The sequence below is a fragment of the Podarcis liolepis genome, assembly GCF_965112155.1.
Source record: "Podarcis liolepis genome assembly, chromosome: 1".
NCBI classification, from domain to species: Eukaryota; Metazoa; Chordata; class Lepidosauria; order Squamata; family Lacertidae; genus Podarcis; species Podarcis liolepis.
In genome coordinates, this window is record NC_139554.1 from 24,596,094 (window position 1) to 24,618,915 (window position 22,822).

Here is a 22,822-nt window from a genome sequence, read left to right on the forward strand (position 1 = left end):
TGGAGGACTCGCCGAACAGCTTGCTACTGTCTGACATTATTTTTGTGTGACTCAACAAGATTATTATTAGCAGTGGTAAAGTGGGTGCCATGTGCCTTATTTAAATTTAGAGCGCCATTTTCTTTCTTTCCGAGAATGCCGCTGTGCTCATCTGTCCAGTACAGGAAAACAAAAGATTTTTCACTGTGATTTAAAGTTCTTAAAAGGAAAGCATTTGTCAAGTCCAGCTCATGTTTCTAAATGATCTGATGCAGCCCAAAATACATTTTAATGATTCTGTTTCGTTTAATTCTATTTAATGAAATCTATGTTTGACTTCCTTTAGTCATACACTGACTAATAAATGAAGGACTATTTTAGAATGGAAAGGAGGGAATCTGCACTCATACTCACATCCCCAGCTATGTAGTCCAGTCTCCACTGGACGCAGAAGTATTTATGAACACAAATGACAAAGTACTAATAAAGGCAAACACAGAAAATGGAACACAGCTGTATGTAAACCAAACCTAAAAAAAACTAGGGCCAAAGTGGTTTTATTGGGTGTTATACTGGGGTGGATGAAGTGGTTATTGGTTATATATATAGCGGACAGATAAAGAATTGGAAGTTCTTTAGTTTCAGAACTATATTCATTCTCTTTTAAGCTCTTTTCCACCTCTCTCTCTTCTTCTCTTTATGTTTTTATCTTATCCAGATTAACGTTGAATAAAAGTGATATTTGATATTAAGTTTTGTATTTCTCTTTACAAACTCTAATAAAATTTATTTTTTAAAAAAACTGGGACCAATTTTTTTGGGGGGGGCTGTATGAAAAGTGATACTGCCTAAGCAACTAAGACACAGATAACAAACAATTTTTAATCCTTTAGAATAAGAATGGGAAGGGTACTGTGAGGGATACATATAAATGCAAGCTGAACAAACACCACCAAACTCTTTCATTTGGAGACTAACGAAATGGCTAATTTCCCCCTTACCTCTATTACGACTTTGCATGCATCAGAAGAAAAAGGAATCAGAATTGCATGCAGGCACTGAAGATCCTCACCCTCGACTTTCTCTTTTAAACAGATGGCCTTGATCCAGCACTAGGTACCGTCAACTAGTTGTGCATGCTTATTTGCGGCTCTGGATAGAGATGAGAAGGCCTAGCAAAATTAGCCCCATTACCCCCTTATCCTCTCAATGCTACAAATGCCCCACATGTTCTGTGACTACAAAGCTCTTAGTGGCAGCCTCATGTCAGAGCTGGAATACTTCGTGATAGGTATGAAAATTTCTGCTGTAGATAATATTTATCAGACCCTGGGCTGGTTGGAGCTGGGATCAATCTGGAAGCATACTGCACATATCCACATTGTTGTTTAGTCATGTCCGACTCTTTGTGACCCCATGGACCAGAGCACACCAGGCACTTCTGTCTTCCACTGCCTCCCGCAGCTTGGTCAAACTCATGCTGGTAGCTTCAAGAACACTGTCCAACCATCTCGTCCTCTGTTGTCCCCTTCTCCTTGTGCCTTATATCCGCATTAGCAGAATTGTTTATGCCCTTGTTACATGTGCAGCAGTGAGCTGTCCTGCTGCTGCCTGAAAGGATTGGTCCCACCAAAAGATGGGCAACACTTGTCATCGTGCTGATCACCTGCTGTCAGGTGGAGTGCTGGGACACAGCCCCTACAATCAGCTGATCCATGCTTTCAGAGCTGACGGTACCACACATCTGTTTGGGCATTGCATTGCAGCCACCGAAATAAACGCGACAACCCTGGTTCAGAAAACTGCACTGGAATTCATACAGCCGTAGGAAATCACTGAGCAAGGGCATATGTTTTAAAACAAATGGCTACATAGCGTAGGTACATCAATTCAATGACTGTATTTTACCGTTGCAAATGTTATATTCATTTATTATAAATAAATCTTATAAATAAATCACACCTGCCTTTAAAATACATAGAAAAGTTCTACATTCAAGAGTTTTCAGCAGATAATCTCATTGTGTTACATTACATGTCAGCTGCCCACTACCGTGTGTGGCGCACTACTCAGTTCGCTACAGCCTGATTCGTAAAATACTCGGGCCCTTTTTTTACGAGTGCATCCAAAAGAGAAGGTTTTTAAGGGGGGGAATCATTTGCTATTGCTTTATTTAGTTTGCAAAGTTCAGATATCTGCACCGCTGGCTGGCTTGGTGCTTTGCTGCTAGTTCTATTGTGCGTTGTCGGTGGAGATGGGGAGGGATTCCGCAAAGCTTTCTTTGAGCTCGTCGACTTCCCTCAAAGAGTCGCTCGTTTCAAAGTCAGCGTCGCAGGTGGTTGAGCTGAGCGCCGGCGGCAACGTGCACGAGGTATCTGCAATTTCATCGCTGACCACAAAGGAGGAAGGATCCAGCCCCACGCTCACTGGTTCGCTCAGATTTGGGGAGAAGCCAGCCTTGCCCTCCACCTTCTCAGAGTCATCACTGTGTACGGGAGATACAGAGGGATCGTTTCCATTTAAATCCCCCGCTTTTAACAGCACCTCGCATTTTGCTGGCTTGTTTTGTCTTTGAGCTTTGCTGCGATGTTGGCGGTGCTCAGCTGTGTCAGGCCTGCGCAGGCCAAACATGTCCAAGCCTCCCGCCGGCTTTTCCTCTTTGCTGCAGCCCAAGTCTACTTTCAGAATCTCCAGCAGGTGGCGCATTTTGGTCTAAGATTTCAAGGAGGAAATAATACAAGAGTTCAGAAAAACAATTTTAGATTTATTTATTTTTAAATATATATATATATATATAATATGGTACAGTGGTTTTGTTTTTAACTATCAGAAAGATAATCAAATAGGTCATTTTGAACCCAGGCTTTTCTAGGTAATTGAAGCTGAAATATATATTTTAAAAACCTGCTTATTCCCGGTTATAATGCATTTGCTTCAAAGTGCGATTATCATCTTCCAAAGCAACTACTTTATTCCAAACTTAAAAATGGTAAGCATAATACTGGTGGTCAACAAAAGAGTTTCAAAGACTCTCTCAAATCTAAAAAAAATGTAGTATAAACACTGACAACTGGGAAACACTGGCCTGCGAGTGCTCCAGTTGGAGAACAGCCTTTACCAAAGGTGTCATGAGCTTTGATGACTCAGGACGAAAGGGAGAAACGTGCTAAGAGGAAGGCATGTTTGGCAAACCCTCACCGTGATCAACTCCTCCCTGGAAACCTATGTCCCCACTGTGGAAAGATGTGTGGATCCAGAATTGGCCTCCACAGTCACTTACGGATTCACTGTTAAAACCGTGTTTATGGAAGACAATCTTACTCGGCTACGAGTGATCGCCAAAGAAAGAAGAAGATAACGCATCCAAGAATGAACAGTTCAGTATAAATTCTTAAATGGGTCTATATAACATGTATATGAAATAAGGAACTCTCTACGTACACGTGTGTGTGTGTGTATTTTCTACTGTACAGAAGAAAAAAACAGATTCACAGAGCCAAGTGCTTAAATCAGTCAGTAGCTGTCTATGCATTTAATGCAAAGCCAAAAACTATGGTTTAGTTAGTAAGTCACGCTTGTTCACAAATGCTCCATGTGCATCTGCTTTGCTCAAGTGGGTAAATAAACTACAAACCTAACCTGTTTTTTCTGGCATAATAAGCCACAATTGCCATCCAGCCTTAAGCCACGGTTTGTTGCTGACTTAGCGATAAAGGTTTGTTAGGGCAAAATAATCTCAGGCTGGGTCACCGTGCTCTTTGTGGTTTGTTTGCCTGGTCATTCCCAGGGAAGAGCAAAGTGGGTGTACTCACTGAACAGGATAACAACAGCATTTGCGTTAATCTTATGTGGCCTTATCAAATGGCCTTGTATACACAGGACATACCTCATCCAGGTGGTTCTTATTTTGTTCTATGTGACGCTCAAATAACCTTTCCAGAGCCCTTTTTTTAAAAAAAAGAAGAAACATTTTGCAATGAAGGTGCTGGTGATTTTTCAGAAGGAAACAATTTTTAAAAATTACTAAAGTTGTCTAAACACCAACACTTAAAAGTGTTTTCTAGACAGAAGCAAAAGAAGCAGCAGCAGCAGCTAATATTCTCTTATTTATTCTTTGCCAGGAATATTTCTCAATAAAATAAAACGCCATTAAGCAAAAGTTTAAAAAGTTATTAACAAAGTCAGTAATTGACTCGGTCACTTGCACCTGCAGAACTAGCACTTCTACAAGCGCCCTGCAGTTTCCATACTGCATTCATCAGGAGTCTGGCCTTAGGGTGGCAAGAAAATGTCCTTTGGAACTCCCTGCCTATTGACATTAGGCATGTGCCATGTATTCTTTCTGACGCCTGCTTAAAATGCTTCTGTTTTGGGGGCTGGTTATTCAGATACATGACTTCTTACATGCTTAATTGTCCTTAACTGATTTAGATGTTTTTAACACCCTTTGAATGTTTGAATAGGTTTGTATTTTATTTTTTTAACTGTCTTTTTACTGCAGATATGTTTACTGCCCAGGGCTCCTTTTGAAGGAAGGACAGGATATAAAAGGCTAAAAAGAGAGAGAAAAGGGCCATGCCCAATTATTTCCCTTTGCCCGAAGGAGCGTCTCCACTCCCATCATTCAGCCCGGACACTGAGATCCAGCACCGAGGGCCTTCTGGCGGTTCCCTCATTGCGAGAAGTGAGGTTACAGGGAACCAGACAGAGGGCCTTCTCGGTAGTGGCGCCCACCCTGTGGAACACCCTCCCTTCAGATGTGAAGGAAATAAGCAGCTATCCTATCTTTAAAAGACATCTGAAGGCAGCCATGTTCAGGGAATTTTTTAATATTTAATGCTGTACTGTTTTTAACATTTGATTGGGAGCCACCCAGAGTGGCTGGGGAAACTCAGCCAGATGGGCAGGGTATAAATAATAAATTATTATTATACAACACTCTTTGATCCAGTGGAGGCTTAAATGACTGAAAAGCAGGCGGCAAACAATTATTGGTGATTCCCGGTTCCTTCTGCAGCCCAGAGGGCTGAAGGATCCTTGAGAAGAGCATAGGCAGTTTTGCTGGATCCTGACCAGACCTCTTCACTTCAGCTCCCAATCACTTATATAATGCTTTTCACAGTATCGCGAAAAAACTTTATATATTTTTTTCAAAAAAATAAAATAACCTCAAATATATCCAAACCTGTTGGAAAACAATCCGAGCTTAAGAATCTCATCTGTTATGTCCTGGATGAAATTTAAATACAGAAGTTCTTCTTCTCTGCAGAGGAAAAAAGAAAGCTGATATGTATCTCTCTCGGAAGCAGTAGATTATATAGATGTAAATATAGCTATCGATAAATTTAGGCTGGAGATCATTAGAAGCAAAGGGCGTCCAATACATGCAGGTCCTGCCTGCTCACTATGTAAAAACTATGCCCAAACCTCCCTATAAACCCTGCAAGGAATCAGATATCCAAACAGCTGTATCAGACAAATCAGAGAGCAGGAGAGATCAGGTAAATCAGTTTCCCCTTTATCTCTTTGCTGGTTGGCTGCAGCCATTTCAGAAAGAAATGGGCGGGGGGGGGGAGAGAGAGAGAGAGAGATTGGAGAAATCATGGATTAGAAATGTTCCTATGGGAATCAATGGAAATTGTGGAATTGTTATGTGAACACTTGCCTAACAAATTACCTGCATATAGTTTGAAAATGCAGCCATATAAAACTATCAAGGTTAAAATGAGTAATTTGAACTTGATAAACTGCTGGAGTTAGATGGGTAATACTCAACCAAGTTTTAGGGAATGAAATTAATGAACATGACTAAATTGGGCCCATTAATTTCAGTGGGTCTGCTCTACATCAGTTGAATACCACCCTCTGCTTCCATAATGGGCTGCAATCCTAATCCACTTTACCTGGGAGTAGCTCTCATTTAATTCAACAGGCCTTGTCAGACATGAGTAGAAGTGTGCTGTAAATGGGTTAGGTTAATGAACTTCTTGAATGACAAAAGATGCACCAATTAATTGGGCAGCAGATTTTTTAAAGAAGTTCTTTAATAAAAGAACTAAACTGTAAAAAAAAATACACCCTAAAGATGGCAAGCTGTATTGTAAAAGAGGTGTTCCGTTTTTCCCTTCACGCAAGAGGGAACGCCTATTCTGAGATGGCGCCTATTCTAAGACACACTCTCTTCACCTAAAAACAAGGAATGTTCTTTTTATTTTATTTGCTTTCACATTTGAATTCTTTTTGTGGCTTCAGAACATTCCCCCCCATACACAAATGTGAATCAATTAATCAACATGCTTAATTGGGCCAGATTTCTGTTATCAGGCACCTGCCTTCGTTCTTAACCCGGCCTCCTAACAGATTAGATCACAACAGGATCCACTCTTCTAAACCTTCTGTACTCAGGAGTTAACAGATTAACCTACTGGCAAATGGGAATGCTTTAACTTCTGCAATTCCCCACACATTAGAAGCAGGTAACCTCAAGGCTGTCCCCTTCCTCGTTCCCACACAGTCTTCTCTTATAATGTTATTATATCTCCTCCCCCCATCCTTTTACAAACGTGTTTAATAAAACAAGACAAAACATTTCAAGTCACAGGAATGTAATTTAATTGCTCAGATGTCTAAATAGTAAGCAAACAGATGCAAACGAACGTCGGGGAGACGCAAACACTTAATAGAAGTAATCAACCATCAGTATGCAAATCTGTTGATAGGGGCTGCTAAATTTCCTTCCATAAACAGAAATGGCATCTGTAAAGGAGTTGCTGCCTGAGTGAAGGCTGCTGAGCATCGTGAACACCTTGAATGGCTCTGGCACAGGCTCCTTTGCACCCGCCGTAAATCCTATAGAGGTTGGAAAGTTTCCAGCTACTTGGCATTCTGATCAGACCCCACGTTGATGCTTATCATACTACATTCCTGCAGTGCCTTCCACGGAATACTAGAACGCCTTTCAATATTGTGTCTTGCAGCCCAGATGTCTTTGAAAGACAGAAAGAGAATGCAAACGGCCTCCCAGAAATCAGTGGCAAAGCTGGGATAGGGGAGACTTCTTAACACCATTTCCCTGGCTCGGCCCAAAGCTTTGTTTGGGCAGGGAAAGAATCAGACAGTTTTTCCATCTTGGGTTCCCAGATTCAGCTGGACTACAAACCCCATTATCCCTAGCCCAATGAGCATGGGATGATGGGAGTTGTAGTCCGACATCTGGGGACCCTAGGTTGGAGAAAGCTGCTTTATCCTGTGGTGGCATGCCTTTCTTTATGGTGAAGGAGTGGGCATACCATCGCATCTCCACCATGAAGCAGATGATGCTGTGTGAGCTGGGTGATCCACACCAATGCCGAATTATGCTGTGATGCTCGTTGTTCTTATTCCTCAAAGAAAGGGAGGTGTGTGAGCCTGTGTTTAAAGTACACAATTCTCTCATGCAACAAAGTGCTGGAATGCACAGCTGCATGTTCACTCCCACTCCTTTCCCCTCATGTGTACAGAGCTTAGATTCAAGTGTCTGAGTATTTTCCCCACCATCTCGCACGGCATCTTACTGTTAGGGTTAGTGTGATTAGTATAAATCACATGAGATGTCTGAGAAGAGCGTGGGAACGGAAGACTGTCTTATCTCTTCCGTCTGAGAGTGTTATTGGACTGTACTTTCGCTTTTGCTGTATGCTTTCTGTTTTCTGCCAGAGTTTGGAGAACACAGACGGGATTATGGATTCTCTGTATATACTGTGAATAAAACGTAGTATGGATCTACGGATGTCTCTATCTTCTTGCTGAAGACTTGTGTGCACTTTTCATAAGAGAAGTGTTGCAGATGGGCACTCTGGAGTGAAGGGACATTCCAGAGACGTGCCTACCAGGAGACGCTCGGAGGTACTGGGGGTCTGCCGTCCCCCCAGGAGCGTTTTCCACGAAGAGGATGGTTTGACGATCCAGTGCCCTCTGCTACTCTGGAGTAACGACGGCAAGTCTTCATTCCGGGGGTGCCTATAGTGTCGAGGCTGCGTTCCTGCAGGAGAAGAGTGAAGTTGGCTGTGTGCCGTCGGACTGTGTGAGTACCCTTTGATTTATGAGGGCAATAAACCTCGGAGAGATAAGCAAGCCTTAATTGCCGGGATTGCCCGTGCTGGCTGGAGACTGTTTGCTGCTGTAGAAATTGTTGTGGGACCTTTTGGCTGCAAGTGAAAGGCCAAAATGGATTCCAAGCAAGGAGTCGGATTGCTGTCGTGTCCGCCATTATCGGACGACAATTATGCTGCGTGGTCACAGAAAATGGAGGCCGTTCTTGTAAGGCAGCAGCTGTTCCATGTGATTGAAGACCCGATCCCACTGCAGCCGGATAGAGTATGGCATGACCAGAACACACAGGCGAAAGCACTGATCACCCTGTCTGTGTCTGATGATCAGTTGATTCATATCTGGGATTTAGCCACCGCACAAGAGATGTGGCAGGCTTTACGAGATGTTCATCTCAAAGCAGGGAGTGCTTTCTTGCTTTTCCAACGGCTTTTTAATTTGAAGTTGAAAGCTGGAGATTGCCTCCAAAAGCATCTCACACAGTTGAAGTATCTGCGTGGTCAGCTGATGCAGAGGAACTTTAATTTTTCGGAACCTGTTTTCTGTCTCTTGATTATCCACAGCCTAGATGGGAGGTACGCGTCTGTTGTGTCACAGCTTCTAGCTCTGCCAGCTGCAGACCTCACCGTGACGAGGATTTGTTCTATGCTGCTGTCAGAGGCTGATAGACAAGCAGCATTTGTGGCAAGTGAGGGGGAGAATGGAGCTTCGAAAGCCCCCCCTCTGGTTGCTCAAAGGGAGGAGGGAGCGGTTGCTCTTAAGGCCACACGGTGTTACAAGTGCGGGGCCATCGGACACCTTCAACGCAGGAAGGGCCAAAAGCCCAAAGAAGCGACCAGGAGCTCTGGAATGGGAGGGGCCAGTGGCAGAGAGCGTGCTAAGCCCCGTCCTACACAAGCACTTGCTTTTGGTTACACCACAATGCCTATGTAGTGGACGCAGGAACCACAATCCACATGTCGGGGAAGAAAGGTTTGTTCACAACCTTCAAGGAGTTGCGGAATACCGTCAAGCAAGCGGACGGTCAATCTTTGAGAGCTACAGGGATTGGAACTGTGTATTTGGAGAGCATCCAAACCACGATTAACAATGTCCATTATGTTCCAGGACTGTCTTACAATTTGTTGAGTGTGTATCAACTTACTGAGCAAGGCTTTAGTGTTTCTTTCAACAGGGAGAGATGCGTGATCGCCAGAGATGGAAGAGATCTCCTGTATGCCTACCAAGAAGATGGACTTTATTTACTTTCTTTTGACAGTAATGACTGTAAGAAATGTGATGATGCATTTTGTGTTACAGGTACAAAGCCAAAAGGCAAGAAGTCTGGTAAGGTAGTCATAAGAGCTTTCCAGTGAGTGTATGCTGACATGATTGGTCCTCTATCACCTTCTAGAGGCAAAGCCAAGTATTACCTGATTACGGTTGTTTTTCTCAGTATTCATGGATCTATATGCTAGAAAAACAACGTCAGACTTTAACAAAGTTCAGAGAATTTTGTGATAGGGTGCAATTTGTTCATGATGCGAAAATTGAATGTCTTTTCACTGGTGAAAAATAGGTTTTTGTTTCACAGGTATTAGAACATTTGCTAGGTGAACAAGATTGCCGTCCAGAAGTCTTCACGGATAAATGATGTGTGTGTGAAGGTGAACATAGAGTTACAAAAGGGCATGAAAGCACAACTGCTAAGTGCAAGTTTGCCACAAGAGTTTTGGGCTGTATTGCTGAATGTTTATACTTGGAATAGAAAATATTCCAAAGATGTAAAAGGTACGCTCTATGAGAAACTGTTCCAGAGAGAACCTTTTGTCAAACACCTTAGAGTTTTTGGGTCTGACATATGGGTGGAGACACCGCAGAGTACACGTGGTACACATGGCAATTTTATGGGTTATGAGAAAGGACAATACAGAGTTTTATTGCCTGACACTGATACAGTGATTCTCACTAGGGAAGTAGAACAAACTGATAGAAAGGAGAAAGATATTCTCCACAGTTATCCCATTTTTGCCACTTCAGATGTAGAGTTGACATTGACATTGATAGTGACAGTGAAAGCACCACTGAGAGTTCTGATACAGGTGACACAGTTATTGCTAGAAGTACACGTATATTGTCCAGACCATCGTTAGAGTCTGAACTGGAAGAAGAGAAGCCACTGTTCACTGTAGGTCGCAGTTCTCCCAAAGAGGAGACGGTCAGTAAGGAAGACCTGCCCCTGATACACAGATCAGACAGAGCTACGAAGGGTAAACCACCCAACAGGTATGCTCAGGAATTTGCCAACACAGCTGTTGGAAATATAGCTGTGGCTTGCATTTCAGACCAGGTTACAGAACCTGAGATCTTGAAGGGAGTACAGGGTTTGTTCTCAAAGGGCAAGAAACCACGTCTGAAGGTTGCAAGAGTCAACACCGTTTCCTCAGACCAAGGAAAAGCTAGAGCTCTAATCCCATGGAAGAAAGGAAATCAGAGGTGTGAACTGGTCAGTCCAATTGCAGAGAGTTCCAAAGGTGGAACTGGTACAACAGATGTATACTATGTGTATGACAACTGTTTGTTTAAGTCACTTAATGCTGCCCTTGCTTACGCAGCATCGATTACCTAAAACGGCATCTTACTGTTAGGATTTTACGTAACCGATGCTGGTTAGTGTGATTAGTATAAATCACATGAGATGTCTGAGAAGAGTGTGGGAACGGAAGAATATCTTATCTCTTCCGTCTGAGAATGTTATTGGACTATACTTTCACTTTTGCTGTATGCTTTCTGTTTTCTGCCAGTTTGGAGAACACAGACGGGATTATGAATTCTCTGTATATACTGTGAATAAAACGTAGTTTAGACCTGCGGATGTCTCTATCTTCTTGCTGTGTGATGCCAGAAGACTTGTGTGCACTTTTCATAAGAGAAGTGTCACAGATGGGCACTGTGGACATGCCATTCCAGAGATGTGCCTACCAGGAGATGCTCGGAGGTACTGGGGGTCTGCCGTCCCCCCAGGAGCGTTTTCCACACTTATGTGTGTTTTTCTCACTGTGTGTGATGCATTTTGCTCCTAAAAAGCACGGGAGGGAATAAGGAGGACAGGGTTTCTTTTAATTTTTATTCATAGCAGTGGTAAAGGTAAAGGTGAAGGGACCCCTGACCATTAGGTCCAGTCGTGACCGACTCTGGGGTTGCGGCACTCATCTCGCTTTACTGGCCGAGGGAGCCAGCGTACAGCTTCTGGGTCATGTGGCCAGCATGACTGAGCTGCTTCTGGTGAACCAGAGATGCACGTAAATGCCGTTTACCTTCCCGCCGGAGCAGTACCTATTTATCTACTTGCACTTTGACATGCTTTCGAACTGCTAGGTGGGCAGGAGCAGGGACCGAGCAACGGGAGCTCACCCTGTCATGGGGATTCGAACCGCCGACCTTCTGATCAGCAAGTCCTAGGCTCTGTGGTTTAACCCACAGCACCACCCGCATCCCATAGCAGTGGTAGACACTGTTTAAACCAATCAACCAGATAAGGAAGCATCATGTTACAATTGGTTCTCTCCCGACACTATGTGTCTCATTTAGGCATCAAAGGTGGAGGGCAGAAGAGGAGAAAAAGGAAAGAAAGAGTGCCTGGAACAAAGGAATGATTTGCCATAAGAGGTTTTTGCCACCATTGGGCTGATGGGATCTGGAGTCCTATTGCAGCTGGCAGGCCACAGACTCCTCTTCCCTGGCATAAAGTGACCAGCTCACAAGGTGCTCCCTCATTATTGGTTCAGCTTTATTATTAACAATTCTGAACGTTCAGAATTTTCGTAATGCTGAAATGAAAACGGCACTTACTCAGCTTGGATTCTTTTCATCGTTGGGGACTGTGCAGAAGACGGTGACGTCACCCTGAGCCACAAGCAGGTGGGAGAGAGGGCAGCAGAAGTCAGACACGGAAGGCAACGCACTACCACAAAGCCATCATGCATTTATGCTCATATATACCTCAATGAATAGACTAAATGTGGAGGGGGAGGCTCCTATTGTCAGAGGGTGGGCTGAATACCATGTGGAGAGGAACACGTGTAAAGGGTTTCTGTCTAGCTGTTATTGCCTCACTAAATAATCTTGGGTATTTACGGCTTGGGAAGGATGACGAGAAATTTGTTAGTGATTCCTAGCCCTCCTAACGTAACTACATTTCCCAGGATTCCTTGTGAAGAGGGGTATCAACATTAACCTGGTTTCAAAATGTAACATACACGTGGTGAAAATAAGGTTAAGCAATATTCTAGAGACTGGCTTCATTCTCTTGCATTCATCAAATTCTGGCAACTCTTTCTGAAATGACCTTCACATAAAACCATCTTTTAAGGAAGATGCCCAGGGATCTCTTATAAGCCAAGGACTGCCACTTCTGATGGGCCTCAAGTACATGACCTGCATGCTATTTAGACTGAAATTTTTTTAGCGTGAGGAATTTATCCAATGAATGGCCCCATTGGTGTGTTCTACATACTAATGCCTTCATGATCACAACAAAAGGTAGTTTGAAAAATCACTTCTGACAATGCTGCTTTTCAGCTCAAGAAAAGTACATTGACTTTTATAAGCTTCTGAATTTACAATATCTCGTTTCCTAAAGGGAAATGCTCCTTAAGTAGGTCTTTGATTCAGTGATTTTACAGCATGCCTATCATAGAGCTCTCATGCTGCCGAATATGCCACCCACTAAATCTATTTTATTTCAGTGCTTTTGTCCTCGATGCAGACGGAGAGTGCACAGAATGCACAAATACCTGCTGCACTTTTTTATTTGGGGGGCCTCTGTGGCTCAGCACAGGTGAGTCATCAAGAATATGAGTAGGCTTGAATTTGGCTGTAAACTCAAGAGGTTTATCAGGAAAATCAAAACAAAACACAATTGAGCTGTATCTAACGATGCTGTCTTCTATTTGTGGAAAAGAACTTTAATTCTCCCCAAAATCAGTCATGGAGGCTCCTCCAACCTTCCGGAGTAGATTTGGGGGAATGTGGGGGGCGGGAATTATGCTTGCATTAGCAGGGCAGCTTTGCTGACTGGGTTGTATTCAATGTTACTCATACAGAAGCAGATCCATTAAAATTAATGGACACAACAAACTTATATCCATTAATTCCAAAGGGTCTACACGTGAGCAGAACTTAGCTGGATACAGCCCAATGAGTGGTATCCAACTAAACTGTCACATCAGTGCACGAATTTGTCTTTCCCTTTTCCCCTTCCACATGTGCTCTGCACCCGCGACACATCTGCTTTGGAGAGCTGGGGGAACCCCTAGAACAGATTGGGGGGGAAAGCTGCACTGCACAAGTGTGAATCCTTGTGCAGCTCAGTTTTGTGGGGTGTATGTTTGTGTGTCTGGGAGGGGCAGGACAAAAAGGTATCTCAGCTATGGTAAAAGCCAGTGAAAAGAACTGCGACTTTCTTTGAAGAAGGAATTTGGAGTTTTTAAATGGTATGTCTGATGTCGCAGCCATATTGGTGCTGGAGCATAAGAACAGGACAAAATTTGCTTCAAAGCACTCAAGAGGCAGAGGAGTACAGGGTCTGGCTAATCTGGCAGGTCAGGTGTTTCCTCACTAGGCCCTTAACCCTGACTCTGTCTGGTGATACGAGAACCAGATCCTGAGAGGGAATGTTAGTCTAGCAGCCACATGACACAGCTACTTCACATGCTCACTTTTTAACATGACTAAATGAAGATTATTTGACACACAAGTGCCATTTAAATTTCTTCATATGTATTAATATTCATAGCCCTTCCACTCCCACCCCTTAGCCTGGTCTTGTTTGCTATTATACTTTTTATTATCCATGAAGGCAACAAGTATTTGGGCCACATCCAAATGAACTTGAACCTCCTTTCCATCTTTTGTTACCAACAACTTGCCCGAAATATTTCCTGGTGTACCACCCTGGGCCAGAGTTACTTCCAATAACCATTTTGTTTTATTGCATTCTCGCCATTTATTGGTAGAGAGAGAGAGATGCTCTTGCTGTTAACAAAATTGCCCCCTCCTTTCAAACACACTTTCCCTCTTACTAGTTTTGCTGGTGAAATTTTGTTTGAAGGAATATGTAAATATAGAAAGCATATATAATAGCCTTAATCTCAAAAAAGGCGCCTTTTCTGGATGGTCATAAGCCCAGCATCAGCAGAACGGCAAACAAGCAGAATTGAGTATGAATATTGGCACCCACCCCCAAATGACATGTACCTTGGTGAGGAGAACTGGGGGAAAGACTTCATTTCATCAGCCTTATCATCTGCAGTGTCTTCCACCTACAACCCAGAGAAAGCATCTGTGTTATTGGTGCAAAAGAAATGAAAAGTGAGAGGAAGGAACTGTAGTCTGTTAACATGTGGAACCGAACCTGTCCCCTCCTCAACGTGCATGTGCTCTGCCACCATACCAGGAACAACGCAATGCACCTGGACTTTTCAGGTATGGGAAAGGGCCATACCTCAGCAGTAGAACATTTGCAAGCAGAAGCTCCAGGTTCAATCTCTGGCATTTCCAGGAAGAGCTAGGGAAGGACTCCCGTCTGAAACCACGGCGAGCCGCTGCCAGACAGTGTACACAATAGTGAACTGAATAACCCAGACAGCTTATTATGAGAACACGAGGCCTGGAAGTTTCATATTTTAGTTGAGATTCCTCAACTAGTCCAGGGGCTTGGACCAAGATAACTCTCAGCATCCCTTCCAACTGTGCAATTCTATGATTCTATGCAGTTGTGCAGCAACCTATTCCTTTTCAACCCCCCAGGACCACAAGCTACTCTCACAAAATATGATGGCCATCTGCAAACATCTCAAGGGCTGTCATCATCATCTTCATCATCATTTATACCCTGCCCATCTAGCTAGGTTTCCCCAGCCACTCTGGGCAGCTCCCAACAGAACATTAAAAACACAATCAAACATTAGAAACTTCCCTAAACAGGGCTGCCTTCAGATGCCTTCTAAAAGTCAGGTAGTTGTTTATTTCCTTGACATCTGCTGTGAGGGCGTTCCACAGGGCAGGCGCCACTACCAAGAAGGCCCTCTGCAGTGAGGGAACCGCCAGAAGGCTCTTGGAGCTGGGCGATGGAGGTGGAGACGTTCCTTCAGGTATATTGGGCCGAGGCCATTTAGGGCTTTAAAAGTCAGCACCAACACTTTGAATTGTACTTGTAAACAGCTCCATGGAAGATGGAGCAAGCTTGTTTTCTCCTGCTCCAGAGGGTAGGACCTGAACCAATAGATTCAAGTTAAATGAAAGCAGATTCTGATTAAACATCAGGCAGTAAGAGCTGTTTGGCAGTGGGACAGACTCTCTGAGAAGGTGGGGGGCTTTCCTTCCGGGAAATTTAAAAGCAGAGGCTGGATGGCCACCTGTCATGGATGCTTAACACCAAGGGTCTAAATAGTGATCCATTTAAACGTTATTACCACTTGGAAGGTTAAGATGTAAAATGGCTTGTTGACTGAAATACATTTAAATATATCACTTGAATTACCTCCTTTATCATCTTCTGAAAGTCAGCCATATTACTTTTTTCTGACCCTTCAGACGCCACTTGAAAACTGCAAAATGTAATATGATATATTAGGCAGATCTTGAAGTTACCTTTAAACAGTACACTGGTTTTTTCTTCTTCTGTATGTCAGAAAATCCAACTTTCAACAAACAAACAAAAACCTAATGGAAATTGTAATGCTTTTAGATACCTGGGACAATCTCAGCTATGCTCTTGCTTGAGTGATGAAGGCACTGATGGGTGAAAAGTGCAAATCCATCTGCTTATTTATCACTGCATTTTAGTATTGAAGGCAATTGCAACATAGATGAGGAAGCCAGATGATATTAATAGCTACCGTTGCTCAGCTAGGGCACATCCTCAGTCCTATGAATAACAAGCTACACAATAGATATTCATGGTCCTGACAGCATTCAGCAACCCCTCAGAACGGGAAGATTTGACAATATTAGATTGGGAGAATGTGTGCTTTGGCGAAGAGGGTGTTCACCATGTATCACACATATTTCTCAATAATTGGATATATTTCCTACAACACTGTTGCTGCTTATCTTCCATTATTTTGGGGGGGAAATTAAAGAATTAAAATTACATGGAGGATATGCAGTAGCAGTGCTTAGTGAATTTATTATTGATTGAAACAACTCCATGAATGTATATAACACTTCACCGCAAAAGAAAACACATGCATACCAAATAATTTGATCATTGTCCAATACACTTACCGTACCCACAATGCCAAATCTAAGAAAGGGATTGAGGATCGAAACTTCAGGTTTTTTTTACCTTGCTTAGGTAAAGGTAAAGGGACCCCTGACCATTAGGTCCAGTCGTGACCGACTCTGGGGTTGCAGCGCTCATCTCGCTTTATTGGCTGAGGGAGCCGGCGTACAGTTTCCGGGTCATGTGGCCAGCATGACTAAGCCGCTTCTGGCGAACCAGAGCAGTGCACGGAGACGCCGTTTACCTACCCGCCAGAGTGGTACCTATTTATCTACTTGCACTTTGACGTGCTTTCGAACTGCTAGGTTGGGCAGGAGCAGGGACTGAGCAACGGGAGCTCAACCCATTGCAGGGATTCGAACCGCCGACCCTCTGATCGGCAAGTCCTAGGCTCTGTGGTTTAATCCACAGCGCCACCCGCGTCCCCTTTTACCTTGCTTATATCAGTGTAAATCCTAGGGAATTGTTGTGGTTTCAATCAATGACATTAGGTTTGTATACCAATGTAAGTCACGGTGGTTCTCAAGTTAGGATGTTGGCCTTGAATCTTTAGAGAATTGAGTTCAACTGTTAAGTCACAAAGTGACCTTGGGCAGGTCACAGTATCCTAGTTTTAGTCTAACCAACCTATCTGTTGACATGATCAGACACTGCATATGGCAACCTCTCTTTTCAACTCTGGAACAGAGTACACCATTTGCTAATGCAATAATAATAAATAATAATAATAATAATAATAATAATAATAATAATAATAATAATAAATAATAATAATAATAATAATAAATAATTTAAACCACAGCCACTCTGAGCAGCTTCGAACACACATAAAAGTATAAAAAAACAAACATTAAAAACTTCCTGATACAGAGCTGCCTTCAGATGTCTTCTAAAACTTGTGTAGTTCATATATCGCAATGTGAATACATTTCAATATTCAGAGCTTTGGAACATTAAGTTTCTGTAATTATGTATTACTATTGAATTCCATGGCTTAGAGCCAGACTAACCTCCTGTTTGCTTCTGAGTTCAATTCATAGCTTAAAACGGAAGCCCTAAATAGGTTGGAACATGAGTATTTGAAGGAGCACATCTCCTGGCATTAGCCTGCCTTTTGTCTAAGCATCAGTGGATGAAAAGTGGGCCAAAAATAAATTTCAATAAATACGTTAAATCAGTTAGTTGAATTTAGGACCTATTGAAATTAATGGGACAAATTAGTTATGATTAAGGCCAGTGTCCAACGCACTCATTCTGTTAGTGCAAGGATTCCCACTTGTGCAATGGAAATCCTCCCTCCAGTCTTTGCGCATGCCCAGCACCCTCCCCAAATCTACTCCAGAGGGTTGGGGAAACCCTCTAGGGCAGTGGTTCTCAACCTATGGGTCCCCAGATGTTGTTGGACTACAACTCCCATCATCCCTGAGCTCTGGCCTTGCTAGCTAGGGGTGATGGGAGTCATAGTTCAACAACATCTGGGGACCCACAGCTTGAGAAAGGCTGCTCTAGGGTATGGAGGTGTATGTGGACAGAGGAAAGGGATGGGGAAGTTTGCATCCGGTACACTGGCTGCAAATATTAAGTCGTGGGTGGCAGGGAAGCATGCAGGTCCACTGCCACATGACATGTATAGCTTTCCATAGCTGAGATTAGACACGAACTGGTAGCTAGATGCAGCGTTCATTATAAGCAAGTTTGTGGCATGACTGAGCACAGCCTGCTTACGAAGGTTTTTTCACCTGCTTATGTCGGTCTGAGTTTCTGCTTCCACCTGCTTGGTGAAATTGCTTATTTTCGGTCTTGCTGGCTTATAATAACGGTACTGCGAAAGGAAGGACTTAGCATCCGATTTCAAAGTGCGTGGAGTGAATGGCTGCCGACCATTGGTGAAACGTTCAGAGTGCTTGTCAAGGAGATCCCCGCTGCACACTTTGGGTTCAGGGTTCGGGGCCTTGTGAGGATGCTTGTTTGCAATGCTGTCGGAAGAAGAGTTGGATGAAATTTTGGAGTGCAACCTCTGGAGACTCGATGTATTGACACATGAGGTTGGGTCTGAGATGTTGGAGGCTTTCGGAGCATCTTTCCGGGCAGGATTTGCGGCATTCGGAAGGGCTGTGTTTTGCCTCTCTGGAGTTGCCTGGGGGCCCAACACACACCTTTGTTCACTAGGTGTACACGAGGGTAGCCCAACGTTGTCTTCTGCTTCCAAGGTATCCTAGCAGGGATTAAAAAATACATACACAGAGAGTAAGGCTCCTTCTGCTTTATTTCATTAAAAAGTACAGTCTTTTTTCCAGCTTTAATGTGTGCAGAGGAGGGCAGTCAAAATAATAAAGGGTCTGGAAACCAAGGAACAGTTTGAGGGAGTTGGGTGTGTTTAGCCTGGAAACGAGGAGACTGAAAGCAGATATGATAGCCATCTTCAAATATCTAAATGGCTGTCATGTGGAAGATGGAGCAAGCTTGTTTTCTCCAGCTGCGGCAGAGGCTAGGATCTGAACCAATAGATTCGAGTTACAAAAAAGGAGATTCCGACTCAACATCAGGAAGTACTTTCAGACAGTAGAATGGACTCCCTTGGAAAGTGGTAAATTCTCCTTCATTGTCTCCTTCCTTGGACATTTTTAAACAGAGTTCGACAGCTATCTTTACTTGAGATTCCTGCATTGTAGGGGGTTTGACTACTTGACCCTGAGGGTCCCTTCCAACTCTAAAAGGTAAAGGGGCCCCTGACCATTAGGTCCAGTCATGGCCGACTCTGGGGTTGCGGTGCTCATCTCGCTTTACTGGACAAGGGAGCCGGCGTACAGCTTCTGGGTCATGTGGCCAGCATGACTAAGCCGCTTCTGGCGAACCAGAGCAGCGCACAGAAACACCGTTTACCTTCCTGCTGGAGCGGTACCTATTTATCTACTTGCACTTTGACATGCTTTTGAACTGCTAGGTTGGCAGGAGCAGGGACCGAGCAACGGGAGCTCACCCTGCCGCGGGGATTCCAATGGCCAACCTTCTGATTGGAAAGTCCTAGGCTCTGTGGTTTAACCCACAGCACCACCCGCATCCCTCTTCCAACTCTACAAATCTATTATTTATATGATTTTTTCACACTTTTATTGTTCACTATGTATTTATTCTTTGTTAGCCACCTTGAGAGATGGTACATGAACAGGCAGGTTATTAAACTGAACAATAAACAAAAGAACTTGCAACTTAATATCATCCCTTTAGATTTCTGGGGTTGTGATACTGCTAGAGAAGAAGCTCCAGCAGCAAAAAAATTAGGAGGACCAGGTTCTTGAAAGCACTAGGCCCCAAGGCCAGATAGATTTTTTTTTTTTGAGAGCGAGTGAGCAAACCAGTTAGCACTGAAACAGAACATTAAAAAACAAAATGCAGCACATGCACTACTGCCACACATACTAATATTATCAATGAAGTGCATATTAAATACCTAAATAAATCACATTGTAGATTTAAGGCATCTGAAAACTAAATGCTTCAAAGAAAACACCAGGCGTGCTACCTGCTTCCTTTCATCTTTCTTTATAGATTCATCATGACTCCTATTAGTTGGAAGTCTTGTGTCCTATGTGCCCACTTCTTATTAAGGACTCTTAGGTGGAAAGCACACCAGTGTCTTGTGGAGTGCTGTAGCGTGGGTGGGTAGGGATGGCCCCGGGTGCAAAATTCTGAGGGAGTGCAACCCAACACCTCCACAACAGGCTCCCTCACCAAGGCCACGTGACTGCCACCCTCCAGAGCCACGGAGAGGCGAGCTGTGCTTGGGCCAAGCCTTTGGGGCTGTGGCGGCACCTCCTTTTCGTGGCTGCCAAAAGGAACCAAAACAGCACTTTCTGGGACACCTGTTCAGAATTTTTTTTAAACTGTGAAGAAACCTTCTCTTGTAGCTTCCCTTCCCACAGGAATTAGTATCCCCGCGATGTGTTTCCCATCTCCCGAATGTTTACCCACTCACAATTGGCATCAGTGCCGTTTGTTGGCAGGGAAACCAACTATTATTTGTTTGTTTATGGATTTCGCTTGGCCTTTCTACACGTAACTTCTAAGGTGGCTTACAAACAGTCTGGAAAAGAATGCAAATGAAATGAAAACGATTAACATAAAAACCAGCTAAAAATCCAATGGCAACGAAAGCTGGCAACACAACCAGCAACAACCTGAGGTTACACATTGCTCCAAGGTTGGAAAAACAAAGTTTGTCATGGTGGCTAAAATATGAGAGAGTAAGGACAGGCAAATGGTGTCTGGGGAGGGAGGGAGGGCACTGCAGATTTGGGGTACCACAGCAGAGACATCACTGTTCCTTATTCCCAAGGACGGGGCTTCCAGAGCAGTGGCTCATTTGATGACCTCAGTGCATGGGCAGCATTACAGTAACTAGATAAAATGCTGGTGGCAATGGGGATTTGCCATGGTGAGACCAAGCCCTAAAGGAAATCTAGGGAAGTTGTGAGAGCTAACCTAGGACACATCTTTGTCTTAAACCAAAATTGTACTCATTGATCCCCCTTTTTAAAAGAAAGAACAGACGGATGCTGAAGATGGTATATGGAAATGAATTCCAAATTAGACCACTTCCTATCGCTTCATAATAGGGTACCAAGAATACAGTCCTCACTACTATGTGTCCTCTTTAGTGTCTTCTTTCAACTCCATTTATTCCTGCTTCTGGTCTTCAGCTGTTTTTTATTTAGTGAGATACAAAGATAGCCTGAAAGACACATCATCAAAATGCAGATGCTGCAGTTTTCTAGTGTACTGGAACTTCTAGCTAGCTTCATCTGAGAAAGCTACTTTGCAGTGCCTTTGAAAGCTGTGACTTATTTTTCACTGTCTCTTAAGGGTAGTTTGCTTGGTCTGAATATGATCGCATTTCCCTCTGATATGACACTTTTTTTAATGGGCTTGAAAAAAGAGGAATGCAGAGAAGACATAAAAGTAGGTGAAGACAAGTAGAATGTGGAAATAATTCATTAAAAGATAGCAATACAAATCTAAGGTAAAGGACCCCGGATGGTTAAGTCCCGTCAAAGGTGCTCATCTTGCTTTACTGGCCGAGGGAGCCGATGTTTGTCCACAGACAGCTTTCCGGGTCATTTGGCCAGCATGACTAAACTGCTTCTGGCGCAACAGAACACGATGACGGAAACCAGAGCGCACAGAAACGCTGTTTACCTTCCCGCTGCAGCGGTACCTATTTACCTACTTGGAATGGTGTGCTTTTGAACTGCTAGGTTGGCAGGAGCTGGGACAGAGCAACGGGAGCTCACCCCATCACGGGAATTCGAACCGCCAACCTTCTCATCGGCAAGCCCAAGAGGCTCAGTGGTTTAGACCACAGCGCCACCCATGTCCCTTTAATACAAAATTATACCTACAGTGGAACTAGACAAAAGGAAAACATGGCTCGTCAACTTTTGAAGAAGAATTGGGAGAGGGTTTATAATCCTTTTCCTGTCCACAAACTCTGCCCCGAAAATCCCTCCTGCCATTTTTAATGGATTTCCTCTCTACTGCTGTCTCCAAAACCAGAAGAGGGAATAGCACCCTGGTGGGGAGAAGTATGGAATTGCTTTAGAGAATTAGCAGACATGGGCTTGTGTACACTTCCTTCCTACTTGCCAATTCTCCCATGTAAGCATCCCTCCAAATCCTTATTACCTCCTATCACAGCAAGTGTTTTGGCAGTTCAACAGGGTAGTACCTCACTCAGCTGTTACTTGAGAGCAAGTCCCATTGAAATCAACAGGCTAGGAGTGCAAGAGTGATGTATGTTATGAAGCAAACTTACAAAACATCTAAAACAGAGCTGCTAGTTGGTAAGAAGAATGAAAAATAATAGTACAAGACAGTGGCGTAGCGTGGGTTGTCAGCACCCGGGACAAGGCAATAATTTGCGCCCCCTAACCCGTGGATTTTAGCACTCGAGTCTCTTCCCCCCCAGATGTTGTGCCCGGTGTGGCCGGCCCCCCCCCTGCACCCCCACGCTACGCCACTGGTACAAGAGTAGCCAAAATGGTGCCCTGCAGATGTTGGGATACAGCTCCCATCCTCCCTGATAACTGGCCATGTTGGCTAGAACTGATGGGAGTTGGAGTTGGAGTGGGAGTTGGAGTCCAACAACATTTTGGCTACCCCTGGACTACGTGATACATTATTTTGGGAAGGGGAGAGAGATGCAGACAGTCTTGTAATGCTGGAAACTCTAGATAATGGACCAGACTAAGGAATAATAATGTGAATGATAGCAAAAAAGAAGAACAATTGCCTTGAAGTATGAAACAGAATGAGCCACACATTTGAGGATGCTCAGAGGCAAATAAAAGCTCAGTATAGATAGATGTGCATTTTTAGAGGAGAAGCTTTTGGCCAGCTGTGGACAGCTGATAAGACCAACAATTGCTCTATTCTTGTTTCTGTCACCTCATGCCAACAAACAGAGCATAAATTACACAACTGAAACTTAGC

At 43.7% G+C, this 22,822-nt stretch overlaps 1 protein-coding gene across 9 annotated transcripts in view; it reads right to left on the reverse strand.

Moving 5' to 3' along the window:
• Window positions 1–2,133: 2,133 nt before the first annotated feature.
• The window catches only part of SPATA7 (spermatogenesis associated 7), a 53,660-nt gene continuing 32,971 nt past the window's right edge, over window positions 2,134–22,822 (reverse strand). For 8 of the 9 annotated variants that reach the window (XM_083502265.1, XM_083502267.1, XM_083502269.1 and 5 more), the window contains 7 exons: window positions 18,073–18,548; window positions 15,590–15,656; window positions 14,305–14,369; window positions 11,899–11,952; window positions 5,165–5,242; window positions 3,866–3,923; window positions 2,134–2,691 (listed from right to left, as the gene is read on the reverse strand). In XM_083502265.1, the coding sequence (XP_083358391.1) occupies window positions 2,212–2,691; window positions 3,866–3,923; window positions 5,165–5,242; window positions 11,899–11,952; window positions 14,305–14,369; window positions 15,590–15,656; window positions 18,073–18,548 (1,278 nt within the window). In that variant the 3' untranslated portion in view covers window positions 2,134–2,211. The remainder of the gene's footprint in view (window positions 2,692–3,865; window positions 3,924–5,164; window positions 5,243–11,898; window positions 11,953–14,304; window positions 14,370–15,589; window positions 15,657–18,072; window positions 18,549–22,822) is intronic. The other variant, XM_083502268.1, reaches the window with a different exon arrangement.